This window comes from Argopecten irradians, chromosome 10 (assembly GCF_041381155.1).
Source record: "Argopecten irradians isolate NY chromosome 10, Ai_NY, whole genome shotgun sequence".
NCBI lineage: Eukaryota > Metazoa > Mollusca > Bivalvia > Pectinida > Pectinidae > Argopecten > Argopecten irradians.
Window position 1 is genome coordinate 26,334,883 of NC_091143.1, and position 16,311 is coordinate 26,351,193.

General features: G+C 35.4%; 1 protein-coding gene across 3 annotated transcripts in view; it reads right to left on the minus strand.

The window, feature by feature from the left end:
- Positions 1 to 676: 676 nt before the first annotated feature.
- Positions 677 to 16,311, minus strand: part of LOC138333501 (repulsive guidance molecule A-like) — a 58,968-nt gene continuing 43,333 nt past the window's right edge. For all 3 annotated transcript variants that reach the window (XM_069281924.1, XM_069281925.1, XM_069281923.1), the window contains one exon: positions 677 to 13,208. In XM_069281924.1, coding sequence (XP_069138025.1) covers positions 12,504 to 13,208 — 705 coding nt within the window. In that variant the 3' untranslated portion in view covers positions 677 to 12,503. The remainder of the gene's footprint in view (positions 13,209 to 16,311) is intronic.

Genomic DNA, 16,311 nt, shown 5'->3' on the forward strand with positions numbered 1-16,311 from the left:
TATAGTGTAACTGTATGTTTCGTTCTATCTTTACCCCAATATGTTGGAATTTTGTACATAATTCAAAATGAAATCGACAGGGCTTTACAAGGTATCAAAATAATGAGGCATTTTTTGAAAATTGGAGAAATATATTTAATTCTTTCGCATTGTAACTCTCTTATTGGTTTTTTATCGAAAACATTTGACGCTCAAGATTTCCATTTTCCAAGTTTTCTTTTTGAATGCGTTTCTGCCTTGCTTTTTTGTTGATATCCTTCCGAGTCTTCTGTGTTGGGCACAATTTTGATTTTCGTCAATCATTTAAACTTAATTCTTTGTCGGTTTTTGGCGACTTTGTATCACTTTGCATCCGAATCAAAGGTTCTGTTGTTTGGTATATTTTTGTATCGGGATGGACTATTCTGTAATGGGTTTAGACCGTAAATACCTGATGTCGACAAGAACTGGCATCACTTATTATTTACAACCACTGGGGAAAATGCTGTGAGGAGTCTTTGTATATTGTATGTAATATCTCTATCAATTCTCCTCTAACACATTCAATATCTTATAATTTTCTTGTTAAATAATAAATACATCAGACTTGGGAAAGACACGAAAGAAAGTTAGTGTTTGTGATGTTTGATGAGTTTCTGCAAAACACACAAATACAAAAATATAACAAACACGTTAGTTAAAATGTTTAGTTTTTAATTTTTTTTCGTGGATTTTTTTTCTATTTTAATATCCATGTTTACTACAACACAGATAAAACATTCACGGCATTAATGAAGTTCGGTGAAGGCAAGTAACATGTAGGCAGTACCAATACTAAATATTTGATAAATTAATATGTATAGATACATTTCCTGTATAGCTTTCAACCAGACTTTATTTCTATTTCTTTGACATTCCCCCGTTAAACACCTCTAAACGGACCAGGCTAGATTTGACAATAGAAATAACGCCGTATCGTACCACACTGATCCCTTCTTTATTCCCCGGCTTATAACACAATAACACAGGTGTACAGAGTCACGTCAAACCACCCCGTGGTGAGCCCCAACAGTACGGTTTTATCAGCTGCAATCTCTTGTAACATAAACAAATGCAAATTCTCTTGTGAAGTTTGAGGCTATCACTGGTGTCAGAAATGCTTTGATAAATAGGAGGTCTGCGCTTGCACCTGTGAACGAGGATTCTGACCTATTCGTTTTCCCCCGCCTAACTCTACGGTTTATCAGTCAAAACACTGCTAACTTCGTTAGTTCTTCTCAACATCATCGCGAGAATGGTTTCCTTTGCCATAGCCTAGTTCTAGTGGGATACGCGTCACTCCCAATCCCAATAAAAGACCCAGAAGCGAGAAGCTAACGAACTGGTATATTTGTTTAACAGACTACGGTAACATTACGTTACAGAGAACACAGGATTGTATACTATAAAAGCAATTTTCCCCCTTAATAAAAGTTATGCCTTGATGTACGAAAACATGTGCACTCAAACAGGCTATTGTATGAAATACACAGTATAAACTGTCAGATAATATGTTCTATCACATCCTAATGCAGCCCCGCGAAGCACCCCTCACTCCTAAATCGTGAAATGGTAAACTAACCTGGTAATCATTTCAGACATGAAACAGACCCTCTCTCTGATAAATTACTGTAGAAAGTCGCCGCACACACCTGCTCGGCCAGCTTCATTAATAATGCCTGAACAAGACGTCTTTGCATTACTCTTATATACACACAAGCTCTGGTCACTAGCTAGGCAGAGATAGATGAAATCAAAACACCATCCAGACTATGCCTTGAAGAATAAAAGTACTGGCTGACATGGGTCTATGTGCAGTGTGAGCTGGCAAGCACACGTAACGTTCTATACTACAGATTGACTTGTGGTTTGACTTAGTTATACAGCTTTAGCAAAGGAAACCGAAAATATCTTAAAACGGGTGAAACGAGTTGGAAGAGCTGTAATTTGAGTAATTCTAACAAAAAAGTATCCCCATTTTACGCATTGATATCCCTATCGTCCCTGGGACTTGATGTAGATAGCAAGGATGCGAGTGACCCTCATCTGCAAGCTTCCTCGATAGTAGGCTTGGTGTATGGTAAATTTTATGTGCCTCGTAACTCCCCGAGTACCGGAGGTGAAACGGAATGTAATACATGTGACTAAAAATTACCACCAAAACAGAACCATATGTTCAGTTTCCGTACGTTCACGATAGCAGCCTACTCATGATAGCCTAAGAATGAATGTGAGAGAAACTAGGGAGAAAAAATCCAGATTTTAAGACATTCAGACATTTCACGCCCATGCAGTCTTGAAGTAACATATTCCAACAATTCAGTTAAAGTTTTATGGCTATTATCTACTCTCAGTCCTGCCACAGCTATATGCCACTGGGATTGAATTAAATAGTTGTGCTTCATCTAAAATTACAATCTGGCAATACCTGCTGTAATTTGGAATGTTTTTATAGACTTGTGAGTTTTCTGACGTGGTTTGGAGTTGGGTTCATATTCCTATACTTTTATAAGTACGCTTCAAAAACGTACATTCCCTGTCAAATTTATGCCATATTCACATACGCATTTCTAATTTTATCAATTCCGACCAAATCGGTGTAGATGACAGTATGTTACTAAAGATAGGAATGAAATAATACTAAGGGCCATGACCAATCAGTGAGTATTATACTATAGTTAGAAAACGAAGCCCAAGAAATGTAAATGAGCTCGATAGCTGTTGAATAATATTTGAAACTACTCCTACGGCAACAAAGGTAAAACTGATGAGCCATCGTGTAGACAACGAATCTCGAAGATGGTGAGGAAATTTTCAAGTAAGGTATTGTTATTGTGTATGGGAATCATACGTATTATAAGGCAATCTCTGTGGGCCCTACTAATGTCAAATTACAGAAGCAAGAAGTTACATCCAGTGTCCCTAATTTCAAACAGTAAAACGAGAAAACTGCTTTTGCAATTCATAAACAAAGTTATGTAGCAGATTAAAAACTACCCACCAATATAAAATTCCAAGGTGATCTGCAAGGACGGTAAATATTGTTAAACGCCTCAATGTGAACGGGTCAGAAATGATAAAAACTTTGCTATAAATCTTGAGAAGAGAAGATACTGTTTAAATACAGGACACATTGTACGTTTGAACCAGGCATCATTAGCATACAAATTTATCCCTTCTGACTCGGCCCTTCAGAAATTAAAACGCTACACACCCATAAACCTTTCTCCCACTTGACAGCCCCGAGCCCTCGTGCTGCCTCGATCAGGAGTCTGTATGATTTAATATGGCTATCTCCATATGAATTCCAAATATGTCCCCAAATTAGATAATCGTATCTCAAATTTTCATCTACGAAATATCAAATGATAGTCTATCTTAGTATAATCACCGGTTCCCGCTTGGGTCATCTGCCAGATAAACAGAGGAAGTGTTGGCGAGTACACCGCGATCACATAAATATATGTGTCATCTCTATACTCGTATATTACTCCCTGGCATCTTAATTGGAGCAGTTTACCATGCTATGAACTCGGTTATAGGTTTCAGAATACAAATAAAAATAACTTAAAACATTTTTGAATCCAGAAAACTAACTGACAGTTTACGAGTTGGTATTATTACAGATGTATGAGCAGAGCTATAGGCTTTAAAATACGTCAAGTGGGTATGAATATATCAATGAACCGGAGAAGTAATATCAAGGGATTTACGAGTTCGAGTCTACGATTTGAGTCCGACAATGGCTTTCAGGGAATGAGGTCATATACACATAAGTAAATATAAGGGTTTTTTTAAAAGTAGGTATGGAACCGCTTTAACTTGGAAATATAACAAATGCTCCTGTTTAAGACTTACAAAATATACGTAAAATCATAAAATAGCAATTACTTTTTTACAACAGAATTCTGTAAATTAATACACGATTACATATCATTTTTGTTAATTTTGAAAAGTGGCAGATGCCCCCCAAATTGGCGAATGATATACGTTACCTTTGCAATTAAATTTCACAGTAGGTAATCTCTTGCATTTTGCAAGGCAATTCTTTAACAAACGCACAGAAAAAGACACTAATTTCTTTCAAGGTACATTTTTGTTAGATAACTAGCTCTATAACACGCGATCTTAAACATAGAAGGCCATCTAGTTCTCTGATAAATTACACATTTGACAATGATAAATGGCCAACAAATAAACACCTTTGACTCAAGTCATACCTACGACAGCGACCCTCCTCAAGTCTAATTATAAACACACGTGCAAGTCATTATAATGTTAGATATCATAAAAGTTCATCACTGTGTCGACGATCGCAGTCGTGCTAGATTGTTTTATTCTAGTTCCCAATTTAGAATTATGTTTTAGCGAGTAGGCTGAGAATTTCAATTATCCTTCATAAATTCTAGATTTTATACCAACAGAGAATTATATCATTACCAAATTGAAGTCAATCAGAGTTTTAACATAAGACGAAATCATTTTTTTAATATGAACCTACGTGTCGTCCATGTACATTACATTGCGTGTTTATGCGATATAAGAAATATTTAACCGTACATCTTTGCAATAATGGAGTAACAAAGTTGTGGCATTAGTATGAATGAAAATGATCTTATCTCTACGGAAGTAACCTATTCAGTAATTATACTAACCATGCATACACACTTTATCTCCAACAAAAACACAAGAGTAATTTTACGGTGAGTAAATAAAGAGGGGTAGCCCAGTAATGCACACAACCTTGATATAAAATTTAAATATTTAAAACGTCTTTCTTTGATACAGAATCCGTTGGTAACTCATTCACCCCTGAAGACACATTTAGACTCTCCTTAATTAAGGTTTAGAACAGTCCATTATTTCAGAGGGTAGTGACTAAAGTAAGAATCCTTCAAGCACTTAGCTTTCTAATCTTATCTGTGTTAGAATGGCTATATGTTATTTCGTGTTTACATATTTTTTTAAAAGTTTTTATTAATAAGAACGACCTTTATAAAGAGTACAAGCAAGAATGCCAACTCCAAATAAATAATGAAACGTTCCTAGTTTTTTATATTGCAAAGTACATGGCATCCTAATGTAGCTACTTCCGTTTTATGAGTGATATTTCTAGATTCCTAAGATAAATTATTTCATACAATTATTATAAAATTTCACACGTACATACACACAGTCATATACCGTTATCTCTAGATCTGCATGTTGAGATCCTTATCACAGAAACTAGTTGCCCTCCGGATCTCGGCAACTTAACCTACAGCGGAGATGACTGATTTTCTCTCATTTATCAGATTAATTTACAGACATGGAGACACAAAAAGTTTTCAATTGTTAATGAATAGAAGACAACGTAATAAATAATTCTATATTATTTCCTTTCGTTCAGTTTTGAGTATACATAATCAACGATGTCGTAACGTTAAGCTAACTAAACGTGAAGCAAGCGGACAGTGTAGGAAGAAGGGGTCTTTATGACACAAATGACAAGCGTCTGAGTGACAATGATGGAAAACGTCCCACCTTTGCCACCAGGCGTGTTATGTGTTGCCCTAATACTATACGGCGGCCCGTAATCAGGACCTACACAACAAGACGGATCTATTAGCCCATCACTAAGTACTAGTCGTGTAGCTTACATCTCAAAGGTGCGTACTAATAAGACACAAAAAATATACAACCCCCAGGTGTGACACTAAAGCGTGAAAACATGTAAACACTGTTCTTTCTAAGGCTCAGGCAATATAAAAGACTATGTCAGCTTGGCATATATGAATAGTCCAAGAGATATTGCACATTTCTTAATATAAATAATTCATGAGAATTCGAACATAAATAAGACTTTAAACATTTAGAGGAACAGCTTGAAAACTTTAATTTCTAAGCCGTTACTAAATGCAGTTATAGTAAGTCTTTAAGAGTTGTAGGCGAATCCCGGTCCTGGTCCTTCCTCAGGATGACAGTTTGACTTGAGAAATTCAAATCTTAATTAAGATTATTTTTGTAAACACTGTCAAATATATAGAAACACAGATATCTAAAACCTTAACCCCACACCACTTATCCCAAAATCTAGATTACCGGGAGGCTTTAAATAAACCAAAGCATTCGAACTTTAAAATCCATCATCATTAAAAGTTTAGGGGAAAAATAAATAGATTGTGCCATACATGTCTATATAGTATCGTTCGATATCGTGAACAATGCCTCTTTTTCTGGGTTAAATTAAACTAACATTCACCTGCGTCATTCTAGTAACAATCCTACCGTGATAAGTATCATAGTATGACCACAACATGAAGCGCAAAACAATACATTTAAAAGGGGAAAGCCGAGTTGCACTATGTCGACCGTTTCAGAATTTAGAAGCTCGGGTTAATTTTCATGCCTAGCCCCCATTGCCTATGTACAATCATTGCAAGGGTCATTTCACAGTGACCTTTTAATCTATATGTGCTTTAAGAAAATATCTTCAGTCAGGTACTGGGGGTAACCCGAGATTATTGAGGGTCGGTGGTATTTCAGGCCAAACCACGGAAGCAGGCATTCGTGTTCAGTGAGTAAAGCCGTATAGAGCAAACTCCACGGCCAACACGCAACTTAGAGCCCGATCGACTGACACAGGAAAACATTGATTAACCATGTCGTCCCGACTGCGTAGTAATGGAATCTCCCCCGCTTTGATTTGGGTTGTTCCATAGGGATACACATGTATGTAACATTTGTGACCTCGTCTGATCTGGATCATTCCACCTACAGGAAAATGGGTATAAAATGGTTTATATATTAAAGGCTATCTTCAGCTGACTGAACCGGTATGATCAAATATTAAATTTCATTTATATCCAGTACTGACTGCCATATCATAGCTGTGTATGGGACGTCAGGAATGCGTGTTTAAGTTATAGAGTCTTTGTATTGCTGTCCCCAGCGATACCTTTACACACGGAGAAAAATGTTCATATAATGACACAACATCACACCATAACACACAGCTGGCTTCAAAGCCAAGGACTAAGTGTGGTATATATTCATTAACAGATGACATGTCATTTACACTTAAAAATCCACATTCTAGTTGACACTAATGGCTATTTTGCAGGACAGTCATTTTTCGCAGTGGGTTCTACCATGTGTGGCTAACATCAACTTGGGTGGAAAGCATCAGAACGAATTGCACGCATGCACAACCTTACTTTTTTATACAGTAATAATATGCAAATATATATGCCAAATTCATCCATTTAAAATTCCGCAACTGTCTAAACACTTTGGGCGACATTTCTACACGACGTGAGTGTGAATACGAATATTGGTATTGTATGTTAATCTGAGATAGTGCACAGCGCTATACACCTAAAATCTACAATAGGTCATCAGCCTTCAAATAACCCAAAACAAGACGAAAACATTTGGCAGAGGGCTGACCATATAGCATGTAGTCTCTAGAATAATTGAGAGTGACATACGATCTGATTGGCTAATGAGAGCAATTAACAGCTACAGATTAGACGATTGGTTATGAATTAATTGAACGGGTATTTGTAATATTAAATTTGATTGGATACAAGAAGCAGAAGTCGAGAGAAACGGGGATTCTGAATGGTTAAACGGATCTGATATAACGGTACTGGACTGGTTTAGTTGATATGTACCAGACTACAGCTGTGGCTTTGATATGCTGGATCATGTGGGTTTAATTTGTAAACTTGCTATATAACCCTATTTCAGAGTTTCAATTTCACAAAGCATTTAAGACTTCACAGTTGTTTCTTATTAACTATATGCCATTTCTGCCTTTGTTGTTCATATAAAATGTGAACATTACGTGTTGATATGGCACCCACATTGTTGGAAGTGTGCGGTTAAATAATCGAGTAAAAATACCCGTTCCCTTTATAAAACGTTGGTGGAATAATTTACAAAGTATATTAGCGTAATCTAGACAGCCTTTAAGAATTATGTGTTGAATAATAGTGTTTGAAGCGCTTTTGGTGTGAAAACGAGAGAGGAGTCACGCTTTTACATACCGAAATTCCTAAATTTCTAAAACAAGTTATGAAACGTCAACATGAATATTAAGAACCCACAGTGGGCCACTTGACAATGCTAAACATTTCTTGCTCATTTCAGAGACCAGAAAATAATCTAAATGTTGTATGACTTTCACTGACCGATAGTACAAGACAATGGTACTAGTGTAGCATCACCAACCATCACCACAACTCCACATATGTTTATTAAAAGGATAGGTCAATCCCTGTGTGCTTTTTAAAAATTTGAGATCAGAACCAGCTATCCAATAAATTATATGATACTTCCACTCCGGTTTGACCTGGGCACTCCATTCCCAAGATTTACTGCTCAATTACAACCGGCCCGGTAGAGAAGGGGATAAAATGGGGCCCGATGGGAAAACCGTCACAAAACATCGCTTTGTTTGAATTTGGAAACTGTGGCGATACCTTATATTAAAAGGATTTCAACCTGACGCTTTTACGAACATTTAATCATAATTACTGATAATTAACGGTCTATGAATATGTACTAGTCTATTATCAGATAAATTATAGTTAAAAATGTGTCCAAAATAATGATTCGTGTCCAATTCGGAATGACTAAATATAAAGTTTTTTTTTCTCTTTTTTCTTTAAAAGATGTTTTAGTTTCCGCTACCGTGATGTTTTGAAATGATCGATAGATAAATTTTTATAGTACCATACAGCTGGGCACTGAGGAGAAACGCTGAACGCGTGCTAATTATCCTGCAGGGCTCTACGAAAAGTTTGTTTTAAGGCCGGATCTTTAGTAGGAAGGGCGAGAGGGTTCACATCGGAGTTCTTTGTTGAATATCTCTTAACGTGTTTATTAGACAATATTTGGCAATGAGAATATATTCCATATGTATCACATTACGTTTGAATAGTGTGTATTATGACAAATAAACCCTAACAGAAATCTTAATTTAAGTGTAGCGTGAAAACATCAAAAGAAAATACAAAACCTTTAAAATTTGTCGGTGGAAATTTGCCAAGTCAAAGACACATTCAAACTTAAAATCCTGCTCTTGGATATCTAGATATTTTTCATCTCTTCTACGTTTTAGCTTCTGAATAAGTTGTGTATTTGCCAACACTTCTTATGACCAGTGAATCTTTCAAAAGGTTAGAAGCTGTCAAAAACGCCATAAAACCCACACTGCCTTTTATACGGCTGACACAATCCCCCTTGCCTGGCCCCCGTAAATATGTATGTATATATACTCAACTCACACTAACTACTTGTGCAGGTGTGCACATCAAACCTAGGAAGATTGAGTTCATGATAAGGCTTTCTAACCACTACAGCACACAAGATATAGAGGGAGGGAAGACCAAGAAGGCTCTCAACCATATAGCCATAAAAACTGACTGAAGGAGAGAGGGCTCGGCATAGAGTAAGGTCCTGTATAGCTCCTGAAGGGATGCATACACCAGGTACCTAGAACAGTCGTGAAGGAACACAAGTAAAACTAGTACAACAGAAGGGGCTCACACACAGGGGGGAGGAGGATCAGTTCACCGTGTGTCTCTTGTATCGCCAGTCATAGAAGAAAGAAGATGTAGCAATGGTGATGTAAAAATGCTCCAATAAAATGGGGGTACTTCGGTTGCTTCTCGACACGCTTCAGTGGGTTTATAAAGATTTTAAGAATCTCTAAAGCGTAAACATATTATATTTTACTGAAGCAGTTATAATAAATCTACCTGAATTATGGACTGTTATTCAGAGCTTTTAAAAACGCCAAACAGTTAAAAATTTGAATTGGGAAAGTATATGTTCAACATAAAATTATTGTACCTATTAAAATGCTTTAACATTAATTTTGAGGAAAATGGAAATTTATACAAAGTGTATTTACACGGAGACAAACCGACATAGATTGTGTGCACCGCCTGACATCGTTTTGAAATATTCATGTACATATTTTAGTAATACAGTGTGTTTTTCCTTAGTGTATTTGATTAAATCTAGAAGAATCTCTATAAAGAGGTCTTATTACATTTTACTGCAAATATCTTTAACAGACAGTTATACAGGATAATGTTTAAGATACTCGGAATCAAAGCATTTTAAACAGGAGTATCCGAATCTGTATTTAACATTCACTTTTACACCCAACAACCTCAGCGTAACTATGGCAACACATTTCGTTTTTGTGGATGAATATAAAGATTTAGCAATTATACTACATGAAGTGTATATGAGCAATGTGTACTAAGCAGACATAATATTGGCACACTGATATTCTCCAGTACTTAAAAGTTTGTAACCTACAACGGTATAATCTTGATATCAGCCTCTCAGACTTGTATCATTCAGAGTTTAGCATCAGGGATTAGAATTGGCCTATCACCCCCCAAAACTGAACAAAGCCTCGGCTAATACTCAGTCTAATTTTGGTTCAATAACACGATTCATTTCCCTTTTCTGCCCAGGTCAGTACATGTGAAGAATAGATTTTGGCAAGTCCTTTCATAATATACCCACAAAAGCCAGGGAGATGTGAAAAGAAATAGTTTAAATCTCGTACCCAAGGAGATGAAACATTCCCCCCTTTACCAATCCAACCAGACTCTGTGTGTCAAAATTTTAAATTAAAAATCTTTCTGTGGTCAACAAGACTTTTGAGGACTTAAACTGGCCATGGGACAATGTTTGTGACAGACAAAGCAGGGATTTCAGAGTGTCCTGGATTGTGTGTGTGTACCCATACACACGCCTTCTCCCCCTTATCATTGTATTCACCCAACAATCACTGCTTTATAGAAAAGTTTTACGAGAGCACAGCTAGGGTCAGAGTTTTTAGCCTTTTCAACCTTTTCATGGTACGTGCCTTCACCGACTTGCATTACAATTTTATAGCTCACCAAGTAAAATGCCCTACCTCTGATCCGAGGTTACTGGTACTGCTTTGGTTACGAGTCGAGTTGGCTTATTTCAACTCTTTCTTTTTTTTTTAAAAAAAAAGAAAAGGTTTCTTCGATTTATACCACAATAGTATTTCCTTAATTAAAACTTACTTTTGACAAGATCACACACAACAGCTTCACACCATCCATCTCTCTCCACATGTACACCACAGTGGGCAATTTTGACCAATTATATTGGAAGAAGGAAATAAAATCGGACAAGTTGGGAAATAATTCCTCCATTATAATACTCCTGATACTAATTCTTCTGATTTATAATACTGTTAAAGCAACCAAATGTGTAATTATATGTTACATGTTTTGTTTTTGTATTGAAGCTGTAATCTCCTGTGATCTGCTATGCCATCACAGTTGGCTATAAAATTTGTTTTTAAATTATTTATTTCCTGTGAACATTCCAGTGATTTCACTATTTGATCTCATTTTGAAATTCCCATTCACAAGGAATGTATATATACCGTTAGATATTCAAACACGAAAATTTGATCAAATTTAAAAATCTTAAATATTATTATGAGCAATAAATGTCCCAACATCTTGCATCATTTGACTAATTTATGCCTAAATGAATAATTAGAATAGATTTTTTTTCACAAAGTATGAACTCTGAAAGAACATCAAAATGTTATATTTTTAGATTTGATCTTTATATTAAGAAGCAGAAGAATTCATTACATGATTACGGATATTATTTTTCATTTATTATGTTTCAAATTGAATTAATGAAGCAGTCTTGAAATTCAATCTGATTAAATCTTAATTCAATGACTTTTATCAATCTAATTTTGAATTATACAAAGGTCAAGTGTTCTATATTTCAAGCTTCCAATACACATGATCAAACTGATGTACACTGTCACATGTTTCTAAGAAAATCTTATACATGTACACTTAACAATATTTCATTTATACATTCATTATACACATAGCACCCAATTTATTCTCAGTTTGAAATATCACATTCATTTACTTACAGCTTCATTTTCCCTCTAAACTGTTCCCCTATCTCTCATCACTTACGTCCCCTTTCTCTCCTGTTATCTCCCCTTTCACCTATCATTCCCCTTTAGTCATTCACCTCTTCTTTTCATTCGAAACACTCATTTAAATTTCCATACACTTTGTATGCAATATATATTTATATATATATATTCTATATACACTTATATACAGTTTAACGCTGTTTGGACATGCGGGACAGATGAACAGGTTTTTGGTGGGGTCCTACCAATGGTTGGGAGGAATAAGATATTACCTCTGATTGGCTTTAGCAATATGCAAATGAGGACATGATTTATGAGGATGCAAATAAGATGAAAATGAATATGAAGATTATTTAAACAAATAATTAACCATACCTGATAATGACAGCATTGGTATCCATGACAACAATCAAGTGACATAGATACATTTGGATGAGGCTACGATGTTCGGAAGAATTCACAAATGCTAAATAAGGTAAACAAATACAGGTATTTCACAGGTTAACAAGAGACCTGTGTCTCACCTGTGTTATACAACCTGACACTGGTGCCACAGACACACAAGAATCGTTAATATTAGAATCCTAAACGATGATGTGTAGTTAGTCCGGTAGGTGGCAGCACTACTGTGCATGTTATCGTACCTTGAGAGGTCTGTACGATTCGTTTGTGTCTGCCTCATTTCGGGCGTAAGCTCAATAAGGTCCTGCCACGCCTGATACGCTGACACTGTGAAAACTTTATCCCCTGTTGTCATGAGATCAAACACACACGAATCAAAATAAAAATCCACAACTTTGGCTTGCTTACACAAACGAACAGCGTCTGAACGCTGCATTTCAATACTATCACTACTTACACCGGTTGGAGGTAAAATTTTGTTTTTCTTTTCAGCTAAATACTTTTGATAATTAATCCGTTCCTGTTGCGGACATCCTCTTACACACAATTCCAAAACATCCTCTTCTCTACTTTTATTTATCACATCTTGTGGCATTTTGATCGCAAATGTAAAATATCGACCTATTTGGCGCACCACAATCGTTGTGTCTATAAACCTAAGGTATATTTTTATATGTTTCCCTGGCTCTATTTCATACAGTCTTACGCTGTTGTCCTGGCCGTATGTTGTACTACCATCGTCAAACGAACCAGGTAGATGGTCAGTCTGTGCTGCATACGTCACAAATCGGTGTGCCGCACAATCTTCATTTTTCTTTATCACAACTGTTAGCTGTAAAATAAAACATAAAATTGTGATTGATTCAAAATTTCAATAATAACTAAATTTCTCATATTAAATACAAGTTAAATACGCACACATAGTAAACTGACCACCACAGGAAGACCCTTCGTAAATTTACAGTTGTTGATAAGAATAAGAATTCTAATATTAAACGATCTCCCCTTATTTTGTGAAACTTTATGAATAATCATGCATGTCTTGGGCTGATTAAACATATATAAATATACCGTTACTTCCTGAATCATCCACATTGAATATGGAACATGCAGAGTGTGCAGTTTCCAGTACTGTTTGTTGATTTGAGTAAAAGTTGGCACTGCCTGAATTGGCGTGGCTGTAAATCTTGGAAAACGATATTGATAACGTTATAGAATACCTCTAAAATTGCCATAATCTGCCTAGGCCACTAATTATAACCTGGAAGGCAGTTTAATGCCCTGATCAGCTCACAAAACATTTTAAAGAAGAACATTTTCATATTTCAAATACCGACGACATATAGATTTTAAAAAAAAAACATATGAGTTACAGGTACACAGCAGAGAATCTTTGAATGAATCTATATATTACTATCATGTTTTCAAAATTACAGACTTCTAGATCTAGAGTTGTCATATCATTGATATAAATTTTCACTATTGATATATTGAAATGAAAATACAGGGCTTCATTATCTTTCTGGAAAGGCGGTACAATTGCAATTTCAGGGGGTACTTTTCTATACTATCTGCATGCCATCTAATGTAATTTAGCCTAAATCAGGTGGTGCTACAGCTAGGTTTAACTGGCAAAAAGTATCATTTACCGCCTGATAATGAAACCCCTGAAAATATCACCATGTATCGATATATATCGAAACAATGATGTTGTTGAGAAAAAGGTGAAATCTGGAACAGTTGTTTTGAGTATTACATAATCGGTTTATAAATGAAAACAACACATGTCACTCGGGAACTATTGCTAAGTATTTGATGTTCGTTTTGTGTGATTCATTGAGTTAAAATGATTAGGAACCTTACAAAATATATACAGTTGGTATACTGTAAAAAAAAAACAATACATAATTCTTCGGCATTTTAAATTCCAACATCACTAGCTATAAGCCTAGGTCATCAAGAACAATTTGGGTCATTTTATTGATTTCGGAAAATAGGAATTGATATGGTATAGGAAGATGAGAATGGTAAATACACCGATATCGTTTGTAACGACGACAGCTCTACAGACTTCATTATAAATTTCATAAGAAGTTAGAACTAAATAAATATCATGTTATAAATGATCTGTGATGACGAATCGTAGTGTTTGCCTATAAGGTAGCAGAATTTGATGGTTTAGGTATGTGTACACTTCTCACTGATGATCAGATAAAGGTGGGATGTCTTTTTATGTTTTCTTCTTCGGTGAGTTATCTACATGTAATGTCAATAATTATTCACAAATTCTAGTATAAAAAATTCTTTTAATAAAAGCATTTTCAAGTTTGTGTACTGGCATATAAAGTGTGTTCTCTGCTACTATATTGTGTGAGATTGAGGCTATAGGTAAATGCGTACCTGTCACAGAGAACACCTGTTGATTACCGAGTCCATTGTCCTTACACAGGTGTTCCACTCAGGTATATTGCCAATTGATCACAACGTATTAATCATGTCCTACATAACCTTACACATGTACACAACGCGTTTAACTTTTTTGTCAAAAGAAGACCTATATCTAACCAGCTGACTGAAATCTAAAAAGCCTATCAGGCTTGTTTTAAAACATGGTATTTAGAGGCTTTAAGTCTCCTAATGGATTTGACTAGGTCCTTCGTTATAATGAAGAGAATGGCAGAAGGAAACAACAGGAGAAGGGAAAAGAAGTTTTTATCTTTTTGCTGTTAATGTATGTCAGCTCATCAACATTTCTGTATTGTATATCATTTAATTCATGTTTGAATTAAAAGGTGTAACTTGTAAATGGTCTGTGTTAACTTATTCTTTAACCTAGATATATAGCTAACACACATCCGGGGATCTCCATTCTCTACAATATTATAATAAATATTTATCTATAAACACACATCCCCATCTACAGATGACACCTGATTGGGATTCGGATGAGTTACCGAGGAAATACCAGGTATACACTAAAGGGAACACACATATATATATGCCCCCTTGGTATATATAGGGGTACCTGTCGCTGTTGGTTGAGGGGTTTGGTGGGGTTATATAGAGATAAGTATGTGGAACGTCAAATCTAATTGAAATTCTATATTACAATAAACAAGTTACTTGGATTATGTTTTTTATCTGTAACCAAAATTTAACTTATAATTATGAAAGAGGATAGCAAGATTATCTTCTTGAATCATCAATCAATTAAAATAACAAGAAGATTTATTAGACTGAAGATATATAGAAAAGCTATGTTTAAATCTATCATGAGGGAACACTGGTGGAATTTATTACATCTATAAATAGCCATCAGTATAAACAGGATTAAGTGAGGTACAGAGATCAAGTTTTTGTCTTCCTTCACACCAAAGATATTTCTCAAACTTGTTGGCAAAGATAATTTTATTCAATAACCTTAGCTTAAAGTCTTAATGTTATCTTTCAATTAAGACACCAGTTCATACCCTTCCAGGTCTAAGTACAGAACAAACATTTCTTATTTACTGCATCATAAAACTGAAAGCATTGCTATTTTTTTCTTCAAAATGCATGCTTATATTTATAGATGCAACTGTTACATAGTAAAACTTACATGTACTTGCTGCCTTCATTGACTGTACAGAGATACATTTGGTAGATCAAATGAAGGTGGATGTAATGTTTATCATTTGTCTAAATTTAAAGTTGACCATCACAACAAAAAGCATCACTACAAGTTCATTAGACCAAGAGGAATCTTTATATGCATGAAATCTGTGCAAGACATGTTTTGTTCTTATAAGGATATAGAAGCAAACTTATTTTCAATATAACTTCACTTAATCCATAGGCAATTGGGTTTGAAAAACTAAAAGGTATATTCAAGCTTTAATGAAATGAATGCCCTAAATTCATTAATATGACCTTCTGCGTTTACGTTTTCCCTACTC